Source organism: Gavia stellata, chromosome 9 (genome assembly GCF_030936135.1).
Source record: "Gavia stellata isolate bGavSte3 chromosome 9, bGavSte3.hap2, whole genome shotgun sequence".
Classification (NCBI taxonomy): Eukaryota; Metazoa; Chordata; class Aves; order Gaviiformes; family Gaviidae; genus Gavia; species Gavia stellata.
In genome coordinates, this window is record NC_082602.1 from 31609694 (window position 1) to 31636175 (window position 26482).

General features: G+C 36.1%; 1 protein-coding gene across 1 annotated transcript in view; it reads left to right on the forward strand.

Moving 5' to 3' along the window:
- The first annotated feature begins 320 nt into the window (after positions 1–320).
- The window catches only part of NHLRC2 (NHL repeat containing 2), a 31798-nt gene continuing 5636 nt past the window's right edge, over positions 321–26482 (forward strand). The window contains exons 1-8 of the mRNA XM_059821009.1: positions 321–483; positions 2635–2787; positions 9668–10123; positions 12489–12610; positions 14346–14475; positions 24746–24845; positions 25322–25553; positions 26018–26140. Of these exons, the coding sequence (XP_059676992.1) occupies positions 321–483; positions 2635–2787; positions 9668–10123; positions 12489–12610; positions 14346–14475; positions 24746–24845; positions 25322–25553; positions 26018–26140 (1479 nt within the window). The remainder of the gene's footprint in view (positions 484–2634; positions 2788–9667; positions 10124–12488; positions 12611–14345; positions 14476–24745; positions 24846–25321; positions 25554–26017; positions 26141–26482) is intronic.

Genomic DNA, 26482 nt, shown 5'->3' on the forward strand with positions numbered 1-26482 from the left:
CACTTACAAATAAAAAGTAACTGGGCGGGAAAAGTAGACTGTGTTGAATCTGCTGAGCTGGAATCACCACTGGGGATTCTCTTCACGAATATGCTTCTGTGAATATCAAAGCTATGTAAAAACACGAAATTAATGAGAAGGTCCCCCTTTAAGGCAGACGAGTTATTGCGTGTTTGTGCCTAGGTTTTGGGTTGTTGTTGGTTTTTTTTTTTAATTAAATTTTCCTCCCCAGCGCTGCGGGAGGTGCCGAATGTGCGGCGGTGAAACGGCAGGCTGGTAAACAGCGGCCCGCCCTGCCGCGGGCTCGCTCAGGAGGCGTCATGGCGGCGGGGGGCCTGGCGGGGCTCCTGCCCGCCCAGACCCAGCTGGAGTACGCCCTGCTCGACGCTGATACTCCCCAGGAGAAGGAGAACTTGGTCTATCAGTACCTGAAGAAGATGGACAGCCGGGAGCGGGACCTAACGGTGCCCGAGCTTGGCGGAGGTGGGTGGCGAGGCCCGAGCGGGTCAGGCACCACGGCGGGGCGCGGCGGAGCGCGGTTCGGCGTCCCGTGCTTGCCGGGCGGGCGGCTGCAGGGTCTCCCCCGGTGGAGGTGGATGAGCTCCGACGCTCACCGTGTGGCGTTTTCCTTGAAGTCCCGCTGCCTGCGAGGGCCGTGTAATTACGGCCCCGTTAGCTGCTTTCTTAAAAGGCACTTCTAGTTACAGGAAATGTCACTCCTGAAAGCACCAGGAGCAAAGGAAAAGAAAAAAGAACCCCTTTGTAAACGCTCCCCCTGCTTCTGGTTGCAAAAAAATTGTTCTTCAAAGCTTCTCTTCCAAATTTCTAGTAGGTTCATTAATTTACTTTTTTTTTAAATAAAACCTTTCCCTTCTGTAAAGTGTATTAATATCTTTCTTCTCTGGTCATAGTGAGAACCTTACTAACTCTCACAGCTTCCTCCTGAGCTCCCTTGGTATCACTGCAGCCACTTAGGATGTTTCCCAGCTCTCTCTCCCCATGACTTACCTGTGCTTGTTAATTTTCATGTCCCAGATAATACAAACTGTGCTGGAGATGTCATCCTCCTTCAGTGGGATGCCCATTTCCCTTTCACACGTTTCACACGTTTCTGTATCTCTTCTTGTGCTAAGTGTGAAATCAAAGGTAAATCTTGTAAGATCTTGCAAGCCCTGCTCAGGGTCCTTGTAACCTTAGTGAGGCTCTCTGGAACTGTGGGACCTCACATTTGACTGCAAGACAAGAGACATCAGCAGCTGAACGTCAGGGTTAAAATCACATGCATGTCATGGGAATGAATTCTGACTTGTAACCAATGGACCAAATTTGAATGCTCTTTCCATCTAAATGTGGACCCCTGAATTGAATTGTCACTTTTGTCATGAGTATTGTTTCACTTTCTGTGTTCTGTCAAGGCTTACTTTCTCCTCTAAAAAGAGCTCAAATAGGTAGCCAACATTTTTAAGTTCTAGTACTTTTTTATGAAAGGTATTCTAGTGAAAAGGGGAGCAATGCCATAAAATAAGTAAGTTACTCTTTTTTTAAAAAAAATAAACAGTAAAGCATTTCCCTTATGTGGAAATAATGCATAAACTGGATAAATTATTCTCATAATTGTCACCAAATCTGAATGTGTGTGCATCCATTTGTGTTTATAAATATATAGAGGTAGAGACCAATACTCCTCATAGTGAAACAGAAAATAAGCCACCTGCTGACTCCAGCAGCAGTAACTTTTTCTGGGGCAATAAGAACTTAGTTTGCTGAAACTGTCAGGGTGGAGGTTTTGAGGATTTTTACATTACTCAGTGTACATGCTTAAAAAATAGTTCGGCTTTGCATTGTATCACATTTATCTATTTCCCCCCCTATTCTTTTCAGAAATGTTGAGTGATAGTAATGGCAGACCATATTCTAGGATATTTATTTCTTAGCTTGATACCAGTTTCTTACAGGATCAGAGGAGTATCAGTTACCAGTGAGAAAACAATGCTTTTGTGTTTCATATCAAGTAGTTAAAATCAATGACCAGGAGTACTACTGGGAATATCTGAAAGGGTTGTATTTCTTCCTGTGTAACAGGATTAATTTGTACCTATCATTTCTAACTTTGAAAATCAAGATCAAAACTATAAACGCAAAAATATTTCAGTCATCTCTGAAATTAGTTCTTTACAAAACTGTTGGAAAAATCATTAAGAGTTTAAAAGTTTTTTTTTTGTTTACTAGCATTTATGTGAATTTTAAATGAATAGTTGTTACCCATATGACATTGTTAGGGGTTGAATAATGTAGATCATGTTTTAAAATGTATGAAAATTGTTCTGAGGCTTACATTTTCTTTCAAGTAAAAGGTTCTTATTTAAATATATAAACCACACTTTCAATGTTACATTAAATCTTGTTAATAATATTTCTTTTCATTTACTAACTATGAAGAATTGTGGAAGGTAAGGATGAGTTTGATAAATAGAAGACTTCTGGTGTGCTTTTCTACCTCTGTAGAAAGTGATGTTGAACTTGTTTTTCAGTGAAATGTACAAGGAACATTGTATGGTGTTGAGCAAATTAGTATAAGTGTCTGCCTTTCCCTACCCTTCCCCTAACTGGGTATCTCTGTTCTCTGAATTCCAGATCTACAGTGGTTAAACACTGAAGGTCCTATTTCTCTTCACAAAGACCTTTGTGGAAAAGTCGTGGTGTTGGATTTCTTTACTTACTGCTGCATCAATTGCTTGCACCTGCTGCCTGATCTCCATGTGTTAGAGCACCAGTACTCTGATAAAGGTAAAAGTGCTTTGGCTGACTTGGAATAGAATTTCCTGGCAGTGTTGCAGGCGGAGTAGCTGAGTCACTTTGTTGCTGGTTACTAAACAGCTGGCAAAATTTCAGGGGTGCCTAAAAATGTCTTCTAATCTTTTAAGTAGCCTAAAGAAGGTGATTGTGTATACTCCCATCACATTTTTAAATGGGGTTAAATAAGGTATCTGTTGGGTGTGTATAATTAAAGAAACAGGATATGTGCTTAAAGCCCTCATCTGATATCCTCATAAATAAGGCTATTTGCAAAAAGCTACGCAAGGATGTAAGGTACGGGCTCAAAGTTAATCTACGTATGTAACCCTCTACACTTGATTTAGGAGCCAACTGTGAGCAGAACATAGTAAAGGTGTTAAAATGGATACAGTTAAGATTAGTTGTTTTTTCCGTTCTAATGGAAATAAAATATGTAACCTTGGTTTAAAATTTTTTTTGTATTGGCATCACCTTATATACCATTAGTAGTCCTGTATTCTGGAGAGGGAATTTAGCTCTTTAGATTTTGTCTCAGATGTGAATTTATCTCTCTCTGAGTGAATAAAAATGCAGAGTAATTACTATTTAGAATGCTGTCTCTTGTCATCATGATGACTTGTCAGAGATAAGCTGTGGTCTTACATAGAATGTATCAGCTACTCACTTATCTTGGATATTTTAATAGACTGAACAGTGAGGTGAAGAACAGTGTTACTTTCAGCCTTAAAAATATTATATTAAATATAATATATATGTAATAAAAATAACATTATCTTATAAAGTTTAAGTCTCTGGTTCTCCACTGGTGTTTCTGATTGATTTTAATTTTGGCAGCATTTATTTTCATGTGTTACCTACTTTCACTAGACAAAGAAATTACAATGTCTTTGAAATTTCAAGTTCTTTAAGTAGTTCACTTACATATTGTAGATTTACATAGCACTTTACAGAAGACTCAAACTAATTTTTCTACCTTGAAAAGCTTAACTGTTTGCTTTGGAGAAATCTGTGAGATCTGATATAATGTTTTAGATATGAGGAGCTTTATCTAAAAAGGAAAAACTCTCATGGCATTTTTTGGGGAGGGAGACAGTTTTAAGTGGAAGGTAATTAGCAAATGGTAAATGGACTGCAGTGGATATCAGGCATGCTGGGAAAAAGGTCTAGATTGAGATTTCAGAAGATTACATTCATCATATAATGAATAATATTTTGTAGTATAGTGTTACTGTATTAATATAGCTGTCATATCTTTAATCTGTTTTTTAAAACTGAGCTGTTAAATCAGTTGATAACAAAAAACTAGTTTTAACAACCTCTCCCCACAAGCTTTCTCTTCAAAGTATTTGAACATCTCTATACTGGTGTACAAGAGGCTGCAGCACTCTGAACTGAACTGGAGGTCTACTTGGAGACTCTTTTTTTTGTTTGACTTGTATTAAACTTCCTGTCATAGGAGTTATTACTTGAGGAGAGTACTTTGCTGATAGGTGATAAATTCTTTTTGCGTTTGAGCTAGCCTAATAAGTTCTTTTTGGATTTGAGCTGTCCTGTTCCCACAGGAACACGAGTTAGAAAAGAGATACTTGGGACGAACGTGGAAAAACAAGTGGAGGTAAAAGGAAAGAAGAGCAGGTGTGTGTAACACTGATCTTAAATTTAATGTATTAGGAAACAGGATAGCATTTGCATTCAGGAAGAGATTAAGGTGCTTGATGGTTCAAACAAAAAGAAAAATAGGGTTTTTTTTTTAACTATAGATCTCCCTTTTGGTTGTTTTCTGTTGTTCTCATGTTTTGATTGTCAGTCTTTTCAGGATTATTTAATCTTTCTTTGCTGTGCTGGGTGTGTAAATTTTAGCATTACGGTAGTATAAGGCTATATTTTGAAATATGTATGTATAAATATATCAAGGCAGTAAGGTTGTGGTTTTTTAAGCCATAGGAAAATACTCCAGTAGATGTTTTTATATCAATGTGCATCTTCTTCACCAAAGGCAAACATAATTTACTGATCACTAGAGAAGGAGGAGAGTTGTTGACTTAAGAAACTTGAGAAAGATGAAGTTTGGAAAAATAAGGCTAAATTAGAAAGGATGTCGGACATATAAAAAAATTCTTTAAAATGCTTTATATTAATGCAGGTATCTTGGTGTTCAGCGTCACTCTGGAGTTTCGTTCTATTTTCATCTACTCTCTGCTTTAGTTAATGGAAGTCCCTTCTCCCTTCAGGGGATGGGGAGAGGTTCACTTTTGGTTGGGTTAGTTCCAAAACCAGCTCGTTACTGCAAAAACTGATTTTGGTGCAAAAGATGAGTAACACGATTTCTTTTGGCAACAGCAAGTCAGATTAAATATATAATGAAACTGCAGCTTTGCTAAACTTTAGATTTGTAAACATAGCGTTTGTTTACACATTTTGTGAATATATTTATTATCTTACTCTGACAAAGCATCTATCTCATAATGCATTTGGATCTTTAATCTATTGTTTGAATATTTGAAGGAATGTTGCCTATATTTTTCTGTGTAACTGAGAACAAACCTCAATAGTGATATAATTTACAGCAATGTCTTTTTTGATTGTACATTGTGTATGTGTATGATACTCTGATGTTTGGGGTTTTTTCATGTGGTCCAGATGCCTTCTTACATTGAGTATGTTGAAACTTCTCAGGTCTGATGATCACACTGCTGAAGTCTGAACAAAAGAATGTCATTTTAGGGTGATTCTAAACCATTATATATATCATTGTACATATGCACATAGTTCTGTTGTCTGGAACTTTGGGAGATCTGTTTCAAAATGAAGACTGCTTTCCATAGGATTAAATGTCACCTAGCATCTTTATCTGATATGTTCTTGCTGCTATCTCCAGCGGTGCTATTTCTGTTTTTCAAGTGGCATTCAGAAAGTTATTTTAAACCCCAGTGCATATTCAGTTCATGTTATCAGCAGTCCAGAAATTACTTCTATAAGAGGGAGTGCTTTTTAATATTCAGAAATAGCTTGGCATAAGTCCAGTGTTGTACTCTGGTGTAATCCTTCAAATAAAGTGTTTTAAATGGTGTGCATATTCTTGTATCTCAGCATAGCATCCGTCAGTTTCCACAAGAGTTTTCTTCATGAGAGGATGTTATAACTTAACTTGTGCTGTTCAGGTGTTCAGTATAGAATTGTCTTTCTAGCTTTAATGATATTTTTTGAAGGACAAATATAAGTGCTGCAGCTGATCCTATTACAGTTAAGATGTTTGACCTGCTGTTTGGAGTTCAGCAGTTAATTATACTACAACTACAGCTGTCTGGTATTGCAACATGCTGTGCCTATAGGATTGATAAAGACTGTATCAGTTATAGTGATTTTTTTAATTCTGTATCTGTGAAATTGTTATATTCAACTAAGTCTTTTATTGTGCAGCACTTACTCTTTCCTGTTGTCACATTGAAATATTACCATTCCTGCAGATGCTGTTCTTCTCCATTAACGCTGTTTTATGGTTGAGGAGAAGGGCTAAAAGAGAAAAAAAGTTTTTCATTTCTCTGTAACTGAATAAAAAGCCAACCTGAGATTAAAGTAGGGGGTTTTTAGAAGGAAACAAACTTGTCTGAGCTCAAATAATACAGCTATTTAAGACCTGAAATAATTGCCTTTCTTACATTTCTACCAGAAAACCAGAGGTGAGGGTAGAACAAAGATGTTCGGCTAGCCAGAATGCACCTCTACCGTAAAGGTAGGAGAAAAGCATAAAAGTAAATACTACATTCCATTCCAAACCATGTCCTTGGGTGCAGTTGTTTATAGCTGTTACTTTTTGGGCCCTGGTTCAGGCCCTCTCTGAGCAGAGGGCTGGTTTCACCGTTCTTGCAATGGTGAACTCCACTGACTGTAACTGCCAGGCTTTTGGAGGACTGTTTCACAAAAGCATTTTATTTTTACGTATTTGCTTGAAGTTTTACAAATAGTGAAACCCTTTAATGGATTAGGTAGTAACTGCCAAATAACAGTAATGATCTGATATATAAATTTCCAGTTTAAGATGAATCATTGTGTGACACATAACAGTTGATGCTAAATGAAATAAAATCTATAAAGTAGGTGAGTTTTTGCAGAAAAAAGTACACTTCTTGTGGATTAAAAATTAAAATGCTAGAATGATAAATAAATAAAATTATTTTCTTTGATAAGGAGAAAGGTGCATTATGCAAGCTGTAAAAAGTTACTTTGTGTGTGGTTTTCGTTCTCAGAATGCTAATTCTGGATTTTGATAACTGCAATTGCAACTGGAAGAGTGAAGAGGGAAAAACTGGGGGAAAGAGGGGTACTGTTCTAGTAACTATGAGAAGCTAGAAGATGAGAAATAAATTTGTTAGCAAGATTATTGAAGATATTTAGGTTATGTTCTCATTAGATCCTTGATAAACCAATGAAGTCATTTCCTGTTGTAACAAATGGTTATATTTGAATGAGAAAAAAGATTGCCTTTTAAAAATTAAGTATCTGCTACTACAAGTAACTGAAACAGTTCATACTCTTAAGTCTTCTTAAAACTTTGCTGAGAAAACATTTATTTAAAAAGTTGTCTTTTCCAGATGAGTGTCCTTTCAGGAGGGCTATTTCCATTGGCTTTTGTTCAGGATAAAGCATGACAATATTAGAGTAAGCACCAAATAACAGAACTTGCTTACTTAGAGATTCACATTGCACATCTGCCTTTATCCTTAGTAACTAAATTGTGTCCTGTTTATCTAAATTTAATAGCTGTTCAACCAAACCTATTTTGTCTATAGTAGCACAATACAGCATTTTCAATTGCAGTGAGTATTTGTATAAGCACGAATTAGTCTGATTTAAGAACCTTATGAAGTTCTTCAAGGATCTACAGTCATTGTATTTCAGAGTATAAGCATCTTCAGAATTGGATTAGATTGGATAATGGCTGTTCTTCCTCCGTGCCACCCTGTACAGACTCCAAGTCTTCTTTGCTTTTCGGTATTGTATTATTGAAAAAATACGATATTACAAGGAATCCACCTGTAGACATTGGTCACTGTGGGAAGGAAGGAAACACCACAGATAATGGAATGCTACTGATAAAAGGGTTTATAAATGCTAAATGTTTTTATAGACCTGACTGGGGAAAAAAAAAAGTACTTTTTTTTCTTTTCAAAATAATTTCTAATACTGTGCTAAAATTAACTCAGGTTGGGTGTCAACTCTAAAGGTATTTTCTTTTCCCATTTAATTTCACTCCTCTCCTCAAAAAACCACAAAAGATCGGATGAAAATTTAAAACTTTTACTTGGATAAAGAAGTAGAAAGATCCCAGTGTTTATTTGTGGTTACAAAGTGCTTGTGCTATCCAGAAACCTGAGTGATTTTTGGATAAGTAGTAAGGTTGATACCTAAGGATTTCCATTAGATGAACAGTTCTGGTTTAAAATTATTGTATTTCAGCTTTCTACAACTGCATGGTTGCTGTTGTTACCTTCCTTACTTCAGTTGAAATTGACAAGTTACTTCGACTATAACAAGATTATGCTTATGGCTAATAGCATTATTTTAGTACAAAGTGAGACGAAGTATGCTATTGATGTCATGTGCACAGTTTACTTCATTTGGTAGAGATTATGCTAGTAAAACATAAATTAAAGCCCTGAAAAAGGATGTAGTCTTTTTTTTTGTCTTCCCTCCCCCCTTTTTTCTTGCTTCTAGAAAGTACTAAAAAGTGGCTTCACTGAAGGAAGGCTCTTCATTCTTTTTCTGTTGGGTGGGAAGGGGGAGTGGAGAATTTGGGGCTGCTTACATAATTGTCTACTTGGGGTGGAAGTAGATTTACTTCTTATCACAAGGGAAAAGCAGCTGAAGTATGACCCATACATTGTTATTTCTGTGTTTGAATTTCGTAAAACTAAGAAAATAAGCAAGCAATTCACAGAAGCTCATAATTGTGTGCTTTTCATCGATTTTAGGGTTGGTATTATGCATGCAGTGTATAAGCAGAATTATATTACTTCATACTTATGCAACACCTTCATACTAGGTTTTCAAGTGCAATTATCCCTGCTACGGGAAAACCTAAACTCTTCATTGTCTCTATTAACCAAATATAGAAATTAAGTTAAACATTTTAAGGGGAGGGGCAAAAATCAATTATTTAATCCTTTTTTCCCTTTTTTCTTTTTTTTTCTTTTTTTTTTTTTTTCTTTTTTTAAGGTAAGGGGTTCAAGCCTGCCTGGTTTGTAACAAGTGCGATTTGTCATAGCTGTCAGTGCTGCCATTTTTATTTGAAATACAGAATACTTTATTGATTTCAGAAGCCTGTACATTTATTTTTTTATTTTTTTTTTTCTCTTTATCTAGAGTAGATATGCCAAGGTAACTCTGGACTTCCAGAGTTCAGTGTTACATTTGTGATTCCTAGTTCACTGTGGAAAAGAATTCATTTTCTAAAACACCATAGTTGTGTACAGGAATCAAAAGACAAAGAGGTATCATAAACAACTGAAAAAAACCAAAGTATCGGTTGAACTGTTACAACTTACCCATACTTATTTTGAAAGTATATTCTACCTTAGTATGTAGAGGTTCGAGAGCTAAGAACAATTTATGACATATTAAATGTCAACCAGCTAGGGAAGTAATGGTCTAAAAGTTCCGTAATTTTACTGAAATGTTATTTCTGAGTTTCAGTATTTTGTATATGTAGCTATATATATTCTTACTGAGATGTAATTGCTTTTTGTTTATTCAGATCTGCTTTCGTTCTGGAAAGCAGTCAGTCACATTGTGAGATAACTGTGTTTCATTTTTACTTTTTTTTATTCAAATACAAATATGTTTCAATGCACGACTTTATTTTTCCTTTCAGATGGTCTCATTATCATTGGTGTCCATTCAGCGAAATTTCCAAATGAAAAAGTTCTGGATAACATTAAAAGTGCTGTTCTGAGGTATAATATTGTCCACCCTGTGGTAAATGATGCAGATGCAACACTGTGGCATGAACTAGAAGTGTCCTGCTGGCCAACTCTGGTCATTCTTGGGCCTCGTGGAAATATGCTGTTTTCGCTTGTCGGAGAGGGACACAGAGAAAAGTTGTTTTTATTTACTTCTATAACACTGAAATTCTACAAGGAAAGGGGACACATCAAATATAACACCATTGGAATAAAACTATACAGAGACTCCCTCCCACCTTCTCCCTTGCTGTTTCCTGGCAAAGTGACCGTAGATAATTCAGGAGAAAGGCTGGTAGTAGCAGACACTGGACATCACAGGATTTTGGTTATTCAAAAAAATGGAGAAATTCTACACATTATTGGAGGTAAGGGTATATAAGATTATTATAGTAATTTTAGTTTAGGAGTAGAGTATGTTCACAGGGCCTACTTTTCTTAGAGGACCTAGCAGTTTATAAATAATGCCAGAATTTTTTTTTCTACTAAAATCACTTTTACTGGATAGGCAGGGATATAGCATAGTACCAGCAAAGGGAGACTCTGTTCATGCAACTGTTTGAGATGTCTAATTTTTGTTTCCTTTGTTCCATTGACTAAGTTTTGTATTTTTGTGATGTCCAATATGAATTACAAAAAATACATTTTGTATTCTTCTGAAAGAGTTACAAATGGGTTTAGATTTAAGTGACGTACATCAACATCCAGCAGCAAGGTAGGGAAAAGAAAAGAAGCAATAATGCCTCCCTTTCCAGTAGAACGAATGTTGAATTGTGGTGGTGGTGTTGGGTGGGGAGGTTTTTGGGGTGTGTTTTTTGTTTGGTTGTTGTTTTTTAAATCAAGAGCATTCCTCTGTAGGATCCCCTCCTGCTTTTCACAGGAGGGGAGAATTATAAAGAACAGTGGCATTGCACTAGTACATAGGCACCTGAAAATGAAGTTGCCTTTGTATATATGAAAAGGCCTGTGTTCTCACCAAAATTGAAGTGTAACATATAAAGTTACGAAGTTATGAAAAGTTATATAAGTTATGAAAATAGTGAAAGTTTTTAAAACTGAGTTACATTTGTTAGAAAGTTTATATTAGTAACATTTTGGCTTTAAAAGAAATAATCTCTTTAACTTTTTCGTAAAATTGCTATCTGCTTTACAATGCAAATCAGGAAAAGGTAGTTGAACTTGCACACTCTTTGTATGCTTTACTCTTTCTTAAATGAAGCATCAGACTTGTTCTTTTTTTTTAAACCTGTTACAGTGGTCAAAGTTACAGCATAATGCACCAAGTACATAGCTGCTAGGACAGTCCATCTACGAGCAACCATAATAGGCAAATTTAGGAAGTGGTTGAATCCCCAAATCACTGAAAACAACAGTTCATTTATGTCTCAGAATCAGGACCTGTATTCTGATGTGTCCTCTGTTACTTAGTCTGGTATTGATTAATGCCTGTCCCATGGCAGGATCCTGCAAACCTCATGAAAATACTAGTGGCACTGCTGTTTAAAGAAAGGAAGAAAATCTCTTGCTATTTGAAGTAACTGTGCATTGGATAGACAGACTAATTATCCAGGTTAACCTGATAAAGGCATTAGTCTTGATACCCTTCTCTTACAGAAAGTACAATCAGGATTTCTTATGACAAAAGTGAGAGAATTTGGTTTGTGTTTGATATGTGAGATGAAGTCTCTGCTGACAAGGTACCCTTTAGTGTTCTGGGATAGTCATTAAACAGCACTTCAAAGGGAAGTGTCCTAACCTCTGAACTGGTACCCCTCCTTCCTGTGGCACTCTGTGCTATTCCCTTCCCTGGGGATGTGCACCCTGATGCTTACCAAGGGGAACTACTGGAAGCTGACACACCAGCACCTCAGTGCTTCGTGTCTTTTAAGGTCTAAATTGTCTTCTGACAGCAGCTTGTAAAAGTTTGTGTATTTCAGTGACTCAGTTAAATGATTCAGTGGACAGAAAATAATGTAATGAAGTTGCTAATACAGTAATAAATGTGAGCATGCACAAAGGTGGAAATTACTATATTTGCATCATAAATCATGATGCATACATATGTCTAAATGTCTTCTGCTGACACATACTGCTAATGCACTTTAAATGTTACTCCCTCTGAAATACGATGCTTACCTTCATACTGTTATATTCAGGTCATGTTCCTTTCTATTTCTTGATTGTTCTATGCAGAAGACTGTCACTCCATCATTGTCACTGTTCTTTTGTGTAATTAGCTCCATGTCATCTTTTTCCTAATTATTATTATTATTAATGAGAAAATGTGATTACACCAAAATCTAAACCAATGAAATGGAATTGAGCTCTGGAATGTAAAGTTTTTCCTGCTGGCTTGCTTTGATGTAGTTGGGAATAAAAAAACACGTAGTTTTTTATTTCTGTCTTCTGTTGTTGCTGTTGTCCTTTAGTGCGAGGAAACAGGAGGAATTTAGACCCCTGTTAAGACTTCTTGTTGGAAGATGAGCTTAAAGAAGCAGAGAACTTGCGGAGAATGAGTTCAAAACTTAGTATCACTGTTAGTATCACTGTGCAAATTACATAGCACAGTGACTAAAATGAGACTACACAAAATATTAATAATGTAAACTGTACAAGGTGCTGTGAATGCATCTCTTAGAATATGTAATTCTCTTACAGGTTTAAATGTATGCTCTTTATTTTTAAGGGTTTTTTTCAGAAATTACTTTTGCATTTGCTTTGTTTCATTTATAGGTCCAAACAGTGGAAGGAGAGATGGAAGATTTTCAGAAGCAGGTTTCAACTCACCACAAGGGATTGCTATAAAAAATAACGTTATTTATGTAGCTGATACAGAAAATCACCTAATTAGAAAGGTAAATTTTCCATAAGGAAATTAAAAATTTAATCTCTTGTACCTTATTCTACTTACACAGGTGAAAATTTACACCAAATTAATTACTCTCCAAATACCCTCAACATCAGGAAGGAAATTTGGCCCAATATTTTCTTAAAAAAACATTTGTGCAGTTTGTTTTTAAAAGGGTTACATGTACTTTTCTGCTTCCTTTCAAATGAAGATGATATGCGCCACTCGTTCTAGTATAACTGATTTTTTTTTTTTTTTTCCCTAGTGACTTTTACTTTCCTATTATGAGAAACATCTATTCTAAGTACTGGAAGCAGAAATTGTTTTTGTTTCACTTCCAGTAGTATCAGATTCTTATCTAAAGTTATTGTACTACTAGGGTTTAGTGAATACCTAAACTTTTGTTAGCTGTTTGGGTCTCTAAAGTACAGGTAACTGCTTTAATTTCAAAATTGTCTGCCTGTGGATTTTTTTTTGAGTAAACACTTGCAAGGTTTTAGCACATAGGAATATTAGTCTTTATATATATTGCCATTGGATCTTACATTTGGTTAGGTCAAATTCAGCAATATAATATTACCTGATTATTAAAAGTATTTTATGCATCTCAGAAGATCTTGTACTCAGATCCTCACCAATATGTCTGATGCATGATCAGAGGAGGCACATCCTTACTCAATTTGCAGTGCCTTTGTACTGTTAAGTAGGTTCATTCCGTGTTTCATTTCAAAGCACTAGTCCACAAACTCCCTGCACTGTATTCATTGTAGTTGGCTACCAGGTTTTATTCTGGAAAGGACCAAGGCTCCCTGTTGGTAAAGAAACATTGTTGCTTTATGAGTAGATTGTTCCAGGTTCCTCATCTTACTAATATTCATCACTGTAGCCTGATGACCACAGGAAATCAAGTGTTGCAGTAGCAAAGACAGCACAGAAACATCTGAAGATCTGGATCGTACTGCTTCAGCATTTTTCATAATAATTAGCTGTTCCCTTTCACCTAAATGTGCCATGAGGGTATCCAAGAATTAAAGTAATACAGCAGCTACAGGACGTGCTTTCAAATGATGTGCAGGCCATGGGCCTTGCAAAAAGAATGCATTTACTACTACAATAGTTAGAAGATGCTATGTGTGGAAGACTCCCTTTTTACATGATCATCACAATACATTCATGAGAGGTATTGGAAGTCACTTAAAAAATAGGCAAAAGGGGAAGGAAAACGAAAGGGATTTAGGTTGCAGAAATAAAATAAAAACATTTTTTGCTCCAGGGCATGAAATAAACTGCAAAAATAATTTGCTTTGTACAGATTATTTTATATAGAGATGGGAGATACTGTTATAGTATCTGAATTTATATGTCGTGTTCGTATAGAAGTTTAAAATAAAACATCCACATCCACTGTCCATCTGAGTACTTCTCTAGAAAATTTTGATGCTTTCTTCTACGACTGCTGAGCAAACCTTGACAGAGCAGTGTTAATTTTTGTTGCGTGTAGAAGAGAATTCCAGGCACATGGTTTTTCTGCTGCCCACTGCTTCCCCCTTTTCCCCCTTATATCAGCAAGTATTGCGGTAAAATTAATTATTTTCCCACATAAATAAATACCTGAAATTTGTTAGGATTTGTTTTTTATTTGTCAGCAAAACCTCTCTGTTTTTGACATCTAGCTCGAATTATCTGTAACTTCAGTCAAGTGAACGTTGTACATTCAGCATGTATAATTTTGTATCTTGTAGATTGACCTGGAATTAGAGATGGTGACCACTGTAGCAGGCATTGGGATACAAGGTGTTGATAAGGAAGGTGGAGCAAAAGGAGAAGAGCAGCCTATCAGCTCTCCATGGGATGTGGTCTTCGGAAATTCAAGTATTGTATCAGTTGAGCTTTTGACATCTCATATTTACACATGCATGACTGTTTGCTAAATGTTTTCCTGTTTTGGTAATAATCTGAGATGTGGAAAAGTAAAGACTTACTTTACAAGTGAGTCTAAAAACAGTGGTTTCATTTGCAAGTGATAACTGCAGTTCTGCTTTGGATCCTGAAAAAATGTGAACCGTTACATGGTGTGAACTTTTGTAACAAGTTATATAGTTTTTATATATATATAGAGAGAGAGAGTGTTATATAGATAAAAGAAATAACTTCTGGAGCAAGTTATATAATTACTGGGTCAAAATACAGAAGGGAATTGTGATTGCTTTTGTTAGGCCAGTGCTTTATGCCAGGATCACTAAAGAAGCAGCTAGATTTTACAGGAAGTGGGCATTGTCTAGAAGTTCCTTTCCTTGACTATACAGACATGTCTGACCACTTGTAAATATTTGAGTTTAGGAAGTAAAAATAATTTTAGTTGGAGACCTCTGTTTATTCCTGTTTAGGTGATGTAAAATCATTAGGCTCAAGATCATGATAGAGTCTGATAGGAGAGGAATACGTCAAAAAAAACCTTGCAAGCAGAAGGGGGTAAAAATTAAATCTTTACGTAATAGGATGCAAGAATCAGCTTCTGAGGACTTAAGTAGCTTTGTTTCCCAATTCACGTAACACACACCTGAGCTTGACATAGCATAACTGCCATGTTTTCAACTGTTATTAACTGTGAGTTAATACTCTATTTTCTCATATGTCCATTTCAATACAATTTAGAAGTTGCAGATGCCAGTTTCTTAACAATGACAGAACAATGCTTTAATGTGGTGTAAAACCCTTAGGTCAGTATTCCAGGCATAAAAATTGACTTCCAACATTGGGATTTCTTGAATCTGCAGATTAATGGGTTGAGAAAGTAGAATGATTTAAGTCTGATATCTTTATATTAGAGGTGCTTTACAAGATTAGTAAATTAGAACATTTTACTGACCTGGAAGCATTTGTTATAATCTTGGGTCAGTACAAGGGAGGAAGACAAACTCAAATTAAATTTAAGGGATCATAAAGCTAGTTCATAAGTGCTGATTGTATAGAAGTCTTCTGGTACAAATACATTGACAGTATGGATAGTGTACCACCAGCAGCCTTGACTACTTAAATAAGAAACCAACATTAATTTTTAGATTTAACACTTTTAGTAACATGTCTTCTAAAAAAAAGAAAAACAAGGGCACTTTTTGGAAAGGCTTCATCAATGACCCTTACAATCTGTGTTAAGCATATGGAATCCTACTTGCAAGAGAAAGAAGGAGTACCTGAAAGAGAATCTCATCAGATGTGGGTTGCTATTAATGAAGGCATGAGTTTTGCTGAATTTTATCCCACCTGATTTTCCTTTTGTGAACCTGTAGACTGTTGTGTGACTAGATGGTATAGTTTTCAAGGTATCTTGAACCAGCAAGTGGATCTTCTTGTGATGTTATTGCAGAGCTTTTTCGCAGATCAGCAAAGGAAGAGACTAATAACTCATCAGTGCTTCAGAAACTTAAGCTGGTTAACAGAACTATTCAAAATATCCTATAATTTTACTTTCTATTTTTCATGATACTTTCTTCTGCTAGTAGTTGAATATCTGTTGATACTTTTTATTTTTGAGAGCTCTGCTTGTTAAATGTTAATGGATATGATTGTTATCAACATGAACATAGTAATCACTGAATTAGTCACCTGTAGAGGATTAGTCATCTGCACTGTTCTACACTGACTGCTGAATTTTTATAACCATTTACATAAAAATCAGATCTTCTGAATACACTCTGTTCAGACCAGTATAGATTTTTTTCATATTCAATTAGAACCTACCAGTCAGTTGTCTATTTAGATCTCTACAAAATATAATATAACCTGTCAGTTAGGAAGAGATTAAATCAATTTAAATTCCTTCTGTGAGAGGATAATAGGCCAAATAGATAAAAGGGGCGGGGAGTGTGCTTTCAGGGTTTTTTTTTAAGATTCTATATGCTTTTGTGTGAGCAAAGTAACCTAGGAAAAATGTAAATTACTGTAATAGCTATATAAAACTCTTTAGAAAACTGTAACCAGAGCGAGTTGTCAAAATGGAGGGTTATATTGAGTAGAATGCTAACAGGAGTCTATCCCAGAGCATGAGGAAGCAGGACTGTGTCTTGTAGTCTGGAGTGCATTTGTCTTACAGCATAGATACTGTCATGAGCTGCAGTGACTTCTTTAGATTCATTGCCAGACATCAAAATAGTTTGTCAACACTGCAGCAGAGTTAGTCAAAGTTGTATTGTTACTGCAGATTGCTTGAGCCTAGTAGGATCTTCTGTTGCTAGCCAGTATATCATAGTTATGCATTTGTTATTCAGTAAATGCATGCAAAGCACAGTTTTGTAGGAAATCTTCACTGTCCTGGGCAGAGACCCAGCCTTCTGTTGGTGATTCTCAGTGTGCTGTCCTACAAGTAGATACCCTGTTGTCAGTATATTGAAACTGGTATGCCAGTGTCTATTTGTGCATTTGAATGGATGAAGTAATTGATGAGAGTTCCAAAAATTACTTTTGTTCGCATTCACACAGCAGTGCACATTTTTTATGTATGCTTATATGTATCTCTGTGCAAGTTGCAGGAGGTAGTGTACACTTCAACTGTTTAGGTTCATTATTACAAAATTCGTAAGTTTTACTTTTGTGTTAACTGGCGTGGAATATGGGAAATAACATCATATGTTCCCATTTTCCTTAGATCTTTATAGCTTAAACTGTGTACAAGAGGCATTTTTTCTTTTCAGAAGACAGATTTATGGATTTTATAGTTTTTAAACAAGTGATGCTTCTGTGAGTTTCCTTTCAATGTCCAAAGCCATGCTATCCAGAACATGAAAGGGAGAAAAAAAGTAGTTTAAATGTTTAAGCTGTTTATGTACTACACTAGATAGTATTGAATAGCTTATGCTGACCTTTTTCAAAGTCTCAAAGGGAGAGGTTACCTCTTAAGAGACATTTTTTTCTGTATCACTTACATTTCTTGAGATCACTCCTACATACAGTTTAGAGTATATATTGAACAATTAAAAGACTTCAATGTTTGCATTTTAAAATTTTAATGTATAGTTTGTGAAATTCAAAATACTGAGGGGAAAAAAGTTTGAGGGCACAGGTAAGTTAATATTCAGAACAGCTACTACTCAGTAGCATGCTTTTAAGCATCCTTATGATATTTCCATGAGATAATAGGCTTTTTGTTTCCTCATTTTATACAGATGCTGAAGTCTGAGGCAAAGAGGTTAAGGGACTGTGAGATACCATTTAAAACAAAGTTGGCACAAATGTCTCTTTATGGTAGGGGAGTTAATGGAGACAAAATACATGCTAGGGTTCAGGCAGACAGTATTCTTCCTTGTCATCTTTTTTATTTCTTCAGTTGTGGCCACTGAGCTTGTGTTTTACCCTCCCCCTTTAAAATTCTTGAATGAACTCCATGGATTAAATTCTGGCTTTGTTGAAGCTGGTGCTGAAATTTGCATTGACATAGATTGTGCAGGAAATACAGGGGGAGGGCCAGCAGCTTAAAAATACATCATAAAATTACTGTGTGCTTTTTTAGCTTTCTCTGTTGTCCCCTTCTATTTTTATTCAGTGGGTGTTGAAAGCAAGTGAAACTTAAATGCACAGTTGATCTGAGCGTGAAATGTTCTTGATAGCTGCATTCTTGCTGGAAGGAACAGGACAATGACCTGTGCTTGGTGACATAACTGTGTGTTTCACATTCCAAAATCTGGTCTTAAATTGCATGATTGTAATCTATTTATAGAAACTCCCAAGTACAGTATTGACCATGCTTTCAGAAAACAGTTGGAAATTTTTATGTCAATTTAGGTGTTGCATAGATATTATTTAAACGAAAGTACACTACCTTATCATACTGGTACAATTTTTATAGCCCTTAAAAGGCAAAAGTATGTAAGATTTTTTTTCTCCCTGTGTTTCTGCTAGAGGATTATTTAGTACCACTGCATTCCAGAGGAAACACTTTTTTTTCTGAATTACTCATGGTGATTCTTCCCTAATTTTACAAAAAAATAAAATAATAATCACTTCAGTGATAAGCAGTTAGCACTTCCTGGATGACCTTAGACCATATATGAACTGTTTATGTCTGAACTGTCTAGATCTTGAAAGTATGCTTTCTACATGTCACTTTTCTTTTTCCTTCTAGTCTGGTCTTATTCTGGTATTGAGGCTCTAGCCTTCACTGTCCTGTGAAAGGAATTTTCCTTGGTAATAGCTGAAAATAGAAGAGCTGCTTTTGTGATCATCAAGGATTAGTTAGGAATAATTTTTCTGGACAACTCAAAATTTGAATTACTCTAAACATATATTGCATATGTAAAATGACTGCATGATGTATCAATGTAGATTTACTTGGAATACAAAAGGCCTTCTCATCTCTTTGTAGCAGTTTCACAGAATCACTATGGTTGGAAAAGACCTGTAGGATCATCAAGTCCAACCATCAACCAACACAACCATGCCCACTAAACCATGTCCCACAATGCCACGTCCACACGTTCCTTGAACACCTCCAGTGAGGGTGACTACACCACTCCCCTGGGCAGCTTATTCCAGTGTTGCATAGTTCCCTATGCAAAGTACAAACTCAAAGATACCCCATTCAGCTTTGGGTTGCATCTGCCATCATACAAGTTCGGTTGCACAGAAAATCATGTTAGAGATATCATTGACATGGAACAGCATTGTCTGTCTTCTCTTCTTGAACTAGATTCTAAATTCACTTGTAAATGCTTATTATTTTTATTTAAAATACTTTTCTTTGAGATTTCAAGTAACTTCTTCATTAAAGATAAGGCTGAAGTAAAGTGGAAGACTTATTACAGGGTTTCATTCGTGTGTAAGACCTGTTTAAGGAGAAAAAGTCTTTTGAGAAATATGACATTAAGAAGTTGCAGTGAAGCAGGTCATTACCCAGTCTTGCTTTGGGAGGACTTCTGAAGGGCACTATTTTCTTCTGTATATTCTCTGAGTGGGTCAACCAGCTTCATACTGTTGGCAGAATCACAGAGAGGGACAAATAGATTTAACTGAAGTTTTTCCATGTCCTAATGTAATTTATGTACAGGTTCTGTCACCCCTAAGCAGCTTTCATTCCTGCTTCTAAACTGGGATTTATTTTTTTTACTTTAAACATTTGAGAGAAGACTGAGGAGGGATAAACTTTCAGAACTAGTAGCTTTTTGTGCGACCAGCCCAATAGACTATCTCTACAGGAACCCAGTTAAACTGTTGACTGAATGCTCTGGTTCCGTATTCCAGGCAAAAATGAAGAGATTAAGGAGTTTATGGTATTGCTGAATAATAATAGCAACAAAAGTTACTAATATTTCACATGTTCACTATAGAAACAGGTCAAGAAATTAGATATTTACATTAGTATTTTAGTATAAACATGCCTTTGACAGAAACATACAAAGACTAAAGTCTTAACATAAGGATGTAATGGGAGTTGTGACTGAATATCCAACAGTAATCCCACATAATTTAGTTTGACAGACTAATTTTCTAGTAAATTGGACTTCTCTACATCTTGACAAAGTGGATGATGATGATGATGATTACTTTCTGCAGTAAAAAGAAGCATTTGGATTAGCAGTGTTAACATCTTAACAGATGTCAAATTTAGTAACATTTTGAAGGCCATGAATAGAAATGCCCTCTATAAAACATTATTATATTTGTACCTGGAATGATGATTTCTCATTCTGTTTGTTCCCCAGTCTGTAGTCTTGTTCTGTGAATTAAATGTATGCTCATGACAAAGAAGTTAAAACTACAAATCAAATTTCTAAACACTAGTTCAGGTATCAGATACTGTTTTAAATGTAAAATTCCAGATGCAGAGCTGCTGAAAATAAACATCCTTGACAAGTCTTACAGAGTCTTTGTCAGGCATGCTGGGGTCAGAATGAGACAGTTTTTAACTGTTCTCCTTTGATGCTGAAAATGCTTTTGAATATGGAATGTGGTTGTTGGGAGCTAGGGGAGACTGCCGTGCTGAAGTACCCTCAAGTGTATGCATTTGCTGTGCTTAAATAGGAATGAATAAAATGCATGACCAGACTTAGCTTTTTCTGTAGTTACAGTGATGTATCCCAACACTAAATTGAATTAGTTCTTTCATGTTAACAAATGCTATCACTTCTACTTCGGATTTTTTTGAAGTATTTACTGCCATTACGTCAGAAGGCCTGGGTTAGAAAACTTGGGAAAGAAACAGAAAATATTTCATTATAGTCATCATTTTTAGCTACCTGTTATCTCCCATTGTATGACATCCCCTTGGTATCTATGTACAAGGATTTCCCTTGATGAGAGGGCGGGTATGTTAACTAAGGAGGAAAATTCCTGAAGCATTTTGTTTCATAAAGGGTTATGCTGTTTGCATGATGCAACACTATGTGAAAGAGTGCCAGGTAGCACAGCAAAAAAAGAAGAAAATTAGTTTTTACTCTTCCAAAAAGGATGATGTGTACATGTAACAGTCCAGACTTACAGTGCTAAAGCATTCCTTTGGGGCTTTGCTATCTCTGTCTCACTGAAGAACAACGATTCTCTAGTTGTTCTGTCAGTCAGATTTGGATTTGATTTGCTAAACTTCCACTGACTTAAGTGAAGACAAGACTTGCATTCACATGTGCACATAGGCAGGGTGCCTATCTGTAAACCAGAGGGCGTGTTATATAGCCCTTTTTGCAGAGGATGAGTGTACCAACAGACTTCTTTGTTGTTATTTTTTTTAAAGATAAAATTAGTAGACAAGAATAATATTTTCAGACTTCAATCTATTTAGAAAATGTCAGTGGTGCCAGCCACAAAATGTAACTTTGATTCCCAGGCTTTTAATTCCCAGACTGGAAGTAAGCATGCAGTCCCCAGACAGGGAAGCTGGAAGTGTGCGTAGTCCTGGGAATGGAATCTCTTCAAACTGATATCGCTGTTGACTGGTATGAAATAAAGTATTTTCTGTGCCTTCAGATGGACTCACAGTTAATGGTCAACAGTATTACGGAACTGTTTAAAGTTGTGTACGTGTACAAACAGGACTGTGAATTCTTAAAACACAGATATATAGCAGAGGCAGATTCAGAAACTGAATCATTGTTTAGTAAGTGAAGCATCATATAATATGGAACACCAGTGAATTCAGAGCTCTAGTTTATTATTAGTGAATCTTTATAACATAAGTATATCACGTTTGCAAGCCATACTTCTCTTTGATACAGGCAGCACTAAAGATAAGAAAGCACATACCCTAATAAGGAGAAACTACACTGGATTTTTAAAACAACTCAAGATAGGTTGGAATGTGGTGCTTAATTGAATAAATGTAAAATAATTGCTTTGTTCTTTTATGCTGTTTTATAATCAATTCTTTAAAAATAAATTCTTTCCATTCAAGGATGATAAGGAGTTATGATAATGATGGCATTACCATAATTTTAGCATGCTGGTCCTCCCTGGACCCTTCTCCTGTGAGAACGGTACAAGGATGACAATGGTGACATGTTCTCAAACTATTCTATCCTCAAAGAAGAGGTTTTTCTGTCTTTTGTTTCAGAACATAAAGCATAAAACTCTGTAGTGTCAGGACCATTGTGTGATTAAAAAACCTTAACTGTGCAGCTATAGGCATTGTTTTTACTTTTTTTTTTATTAAAGTTCTGACATATTTTCCACAATTCAGTATGCTTGTGCTGTTTCCATGCATGCATCCGTTCTCTTTGTTCTGATTGCCATCCAGTAGAAAATATTTAAATTGCGTTAAAATTTATGACGGTTGTAGAGCTCTTACTTATTTTTCCTGTCTTGTTCTTTAGTTGAAGAAAGGATCTCCTCTCTATTGATCTTACATACTCAGTAAAATTTGAAATTAATATTGATACTTTTTCCCTGTGTCTCGTATTTGATAAGCCTTTCAGTGTGCAGAATTGAAGTAAGAAACCTTTTCAATTTTTCAACGTACAGTTGTCACAAAGGAGTTTTCAGTGAGTGAAATTAGAGCATTGGCTAGATGAAGAATAGAATAGATTTTTCTAAAGTGCTCAGTTCTAGTCTTACTCCTTCTTTTCATTGGTGGATGAAGTGAATATTAAATAATTTAAAAAGCATTTTTGAGATCCCTCAGAATGAACTGCACAGCATAGCAAGATAAAAAGCTCACTTTCTGAATTGACCAGTGATTTTAGCATTGTTCACTCTGGGGTACTCAGAATAGTAGCATCTGAAAAGTGCAAGATATGCATCATGGAAACATAAAGTCCTGAATTTGAACATACGCTATATAGGAAGTAGTGAAATGAATTCATTGGCCATTTTCTCAATTTAAATCTCTTAGAAACAAGCTCTAATCAAAGGTGATTCTGTAGGTTTGGGGATTTTTTTATTGGGGTGTTTTTGGCATTGCCAGTACTTCGGGAACATCTCTGGTGACTCATAAAACGTGTTTTCCAACTCATTTTGCAAGCCTTCATGCTCAAAGAAAAGCTTTTAGGTGCTTTGGAAGTTTGACTTTTATTCTTGGAGCTCTAGTTTGCATCGAAACATGGAGCCATGTGGAGGTGCAGGAGCGAGTCAGCAGAGTTCCTTTGATCGCAGTCTTGGAAACTTGTATCTTGATCCAAGAAACAGAAAAGGCTGAAGATAAACTGCATTAAAGTCATACCAGTGCTACTCTGAAGAGGGGTCAGAGTATGAGAAAACTGATTCTGGAGACAGAAGGATGCTTTTTCTTCCCTCTTGCGGTGTGTAATGTAAGAAAGGTTTAGGATTAGAAGAACAACAGCAGGATCTCAGTTGGGGGAATAGAGGTAATTTCATTTTAGGAAGATTGATTTGGACTAACTTCTCACGTTTAAAAGCTTGCAAGCATTTAGTATAGAATTGCTTTTATTTTGAAACTCCAAAAAGGGGGGGGGGGGGGGCGGTATCCATTAGATTGTTTGCAGAAACAGCTATGAGATGCATAGTGTTTTGTAAGTTCATGTGAATAAAAAGTTTCAGTGAGCAATTTGAAGGTATTTTTCTGTTGACTGGCTAATAGTTATTCCAATACCTGATACATTCATTTAAAAAAACATTTTTATGTTGTTTGACTAGATGGGACAGTGCTATACAATGTGTATAGACTAATACAGTGTTAGAAAGATAATAGTGTCCCCATTTTAGTGCATTTTTTAAATGTCAGCTTTCTGTTCCTTAAGATTTTCAGAAAAGGCTAAGATAAGTAAATTTCTTTTGGGTTTGGGTTTTGGTTTTTTTTTTTAATGGTCTTTCACTGCTTGTCTTCATGCGTTTGTTCTTATGCTGTAATGTGGTATGTTTAAAGCTATAGAGCACTTACATGTTTTTCTCTTTCCATTTGCATCACTTTATTTGTGAAGTATTATCTGGGCAAGCTTTATGTAATTTTATAGATTTGGATTGGTGAATAGCAGTGTTACACTTTGAGATTACACATTTGTGATACCACATGTACATGTGCATAGTGAGTACTACTTGGAAACTGGATGGTTAGTGCATTAGTAACTGCCCACATCACATCTAATCTTTGAATAAACAACAGTTGTTGCTCTCCAGAGTGTAAATCTACATGACAGCCAAGCATCAGTTACCCTTATCTTAAAAACATTATGTACTCTGTACATAATGTAACAAAGGTACTGCCGTTGTTATTTCTCTCAAAACCTGTATACAGTTGTCAGTAGTTTTTCGGAATATCTAATTTTGTCACTAGCTTAGTAAAAAAAAAAACCCACCCACCCCCCAAAAACCATGCTTAGCAAAGATATGTACATATTTGTTGGCCAGTATGAATCCAAAAATAACAGGTGAAACATGGACCCAATACAAAGTGTTGCAAAGAGCAAATCCTGTTTGAAATACTGCCTTTACCAGGCATGTATTAAATGTATTAAAACCACAATTTTTATATCCTTGGGAAGAGTACAGAAGAAAAATAGCAGAGTTCTTGGTAGATGAAAGACATTCTCTCTCTCCTTTTTCTCTGTTTTTTTGTTGTTTGGGTTTTTTTTCTACCCTGTGGCAGAAGGTAAGCTGGAGTAGGGGGGATGGCAGGGTTGGTTTGTTGATTTCTTTGTTTTATAAAACTTTTCCAAAGATACTTTTTTTTTTTGCCATCTGTTTTTATACATCCATTTTTTAAAAGTTTCAGGGACCCAAGAAGATGATGTTTTGTGGATAGCAATGGCAGGCACTCATCAGGTATGGGCATTGATGTTGGAAGGTGGAAAACTACCAAAGGGAAGGTAAGCAGCTGTAATAAGAGACATGTGAAATTGCCTGTTTGTCTTGTAAAACAGCTTTCAAACCCCAAAGAGAGAGATGATCAAATTACACTAAAAATAATTTTTCTCAAGCTGTACTTAGCTTGAAGCTTGCTGCTTCTGTTCAGACCTAAAAGGTGTGTGTCCTTTAAAGTCTGCCTGCTTTTTCCCATATCTGTTAGATGAAATGAAATATGCTACTTTTGCTGTAATACTGTGACTTGGTAGGGTACATTCATATAATTGAATGTTACTTTTCATTGCATTTGCTGAATTATCTAGTGATGAATGATAAACTTTGTGCTAACTTCAGTTAGCACAAAGGCATTGAATAATTCCTTGTACTGCAGTAGAGTTGGTTTTGTAACTCACAAGTGCTTGTCCTGTAGCTTCTGTTTATGCATAATGTCTGAAGTATTTCAAACTCATTCTTGAACTTGGGTACTATTTTCCTTTAGTGATTTAAAGAAAGGAGTATGCCTTAGATTCGCTGGGAGTGGAAATGAAGAGAACAGAAACAACGCATACCCGCATAAGGCAGGCTTTGCACAGCCTTCAGGTCTCTCTCTGGCTTCCGAGGAACCATGGAACTGCCTTTTTGTAGCGGATAGCGAGAGCAGCACTGTGCGAACCATCTCTTTGAAAGACGGAGCAGTGAAGCACCTTGTAGGAGGAGAGAGAGATCCATTGGTAATCACTTCAAACTTCCCCACACTGCCCTACTAATATTCCTCAAGCCTGACCTGGAGGAACCACTTTTGGGGTGAGAGGGTAAATCAGTTTCCATGGCCATCAATTTCTTAACTCCACTGCTTGGAATGCAAATGTGTGCCGGTTGTGACGCTGAGGTTGTAGTGCAGCTTGTTGCTCCTCAGATAACAAATGCTTCACTTATTTTTAAGATAGCCAACTTGATTCAGCATTGTGTGGTCATTAAAGCCAGGTGGATTCATATTGATAACATAAATGTGAGACTTTCCGTTTCCATGGTTCGCATCCATATTTCCAAGTTTTCAGTATCCTTGCTTTGAAGTTGTCTTGATTATTTTTTTTTAATCTTTTTTAAGCCAGTGAATTTCCATTTAATTACAATCTTTAAATTCATGTCAATATTGAATAATCAAATGTATTAATTCAATAAAATACTTTTTCAGAATTTGTTTGCCTTTGGTGATGTGGATGGAGCGGGCATAAATGCAAAGCTGCAGCATCCCTTAGGAGTAACATGGGACAAGAAAAGAAAACTACTCTATGTGGCAGATTCCTATAATCATAAGGTAAGCATATAGTAGCTTGTTATATACAGGCTTTGCAATTTTTACTACTACACAGGATTATTTTAGGAACATAGAAAGATTGTGCTTGGTTCGGTTAAGCTGAGGAAACAAATGATACGAGTTCTTTTGTGGGTTCTTTTTCTTTCCTTCCTTCCCTTATGGGTCCTTCTCTTTACCATTGTTTTGCTGTCACATGCTGCTGCATTGATATGATGGTCCCTTGGGGAAGGTTAATTTAAAAAGCCAAGTTACAGTTCAGACTAAAACCCTTCCCTTGTATCTTCCCAAAGATGCTGAACTAGAGCAAAAGAGCCAGGAGTGCTTAGTCAGGAATGCTGCAGG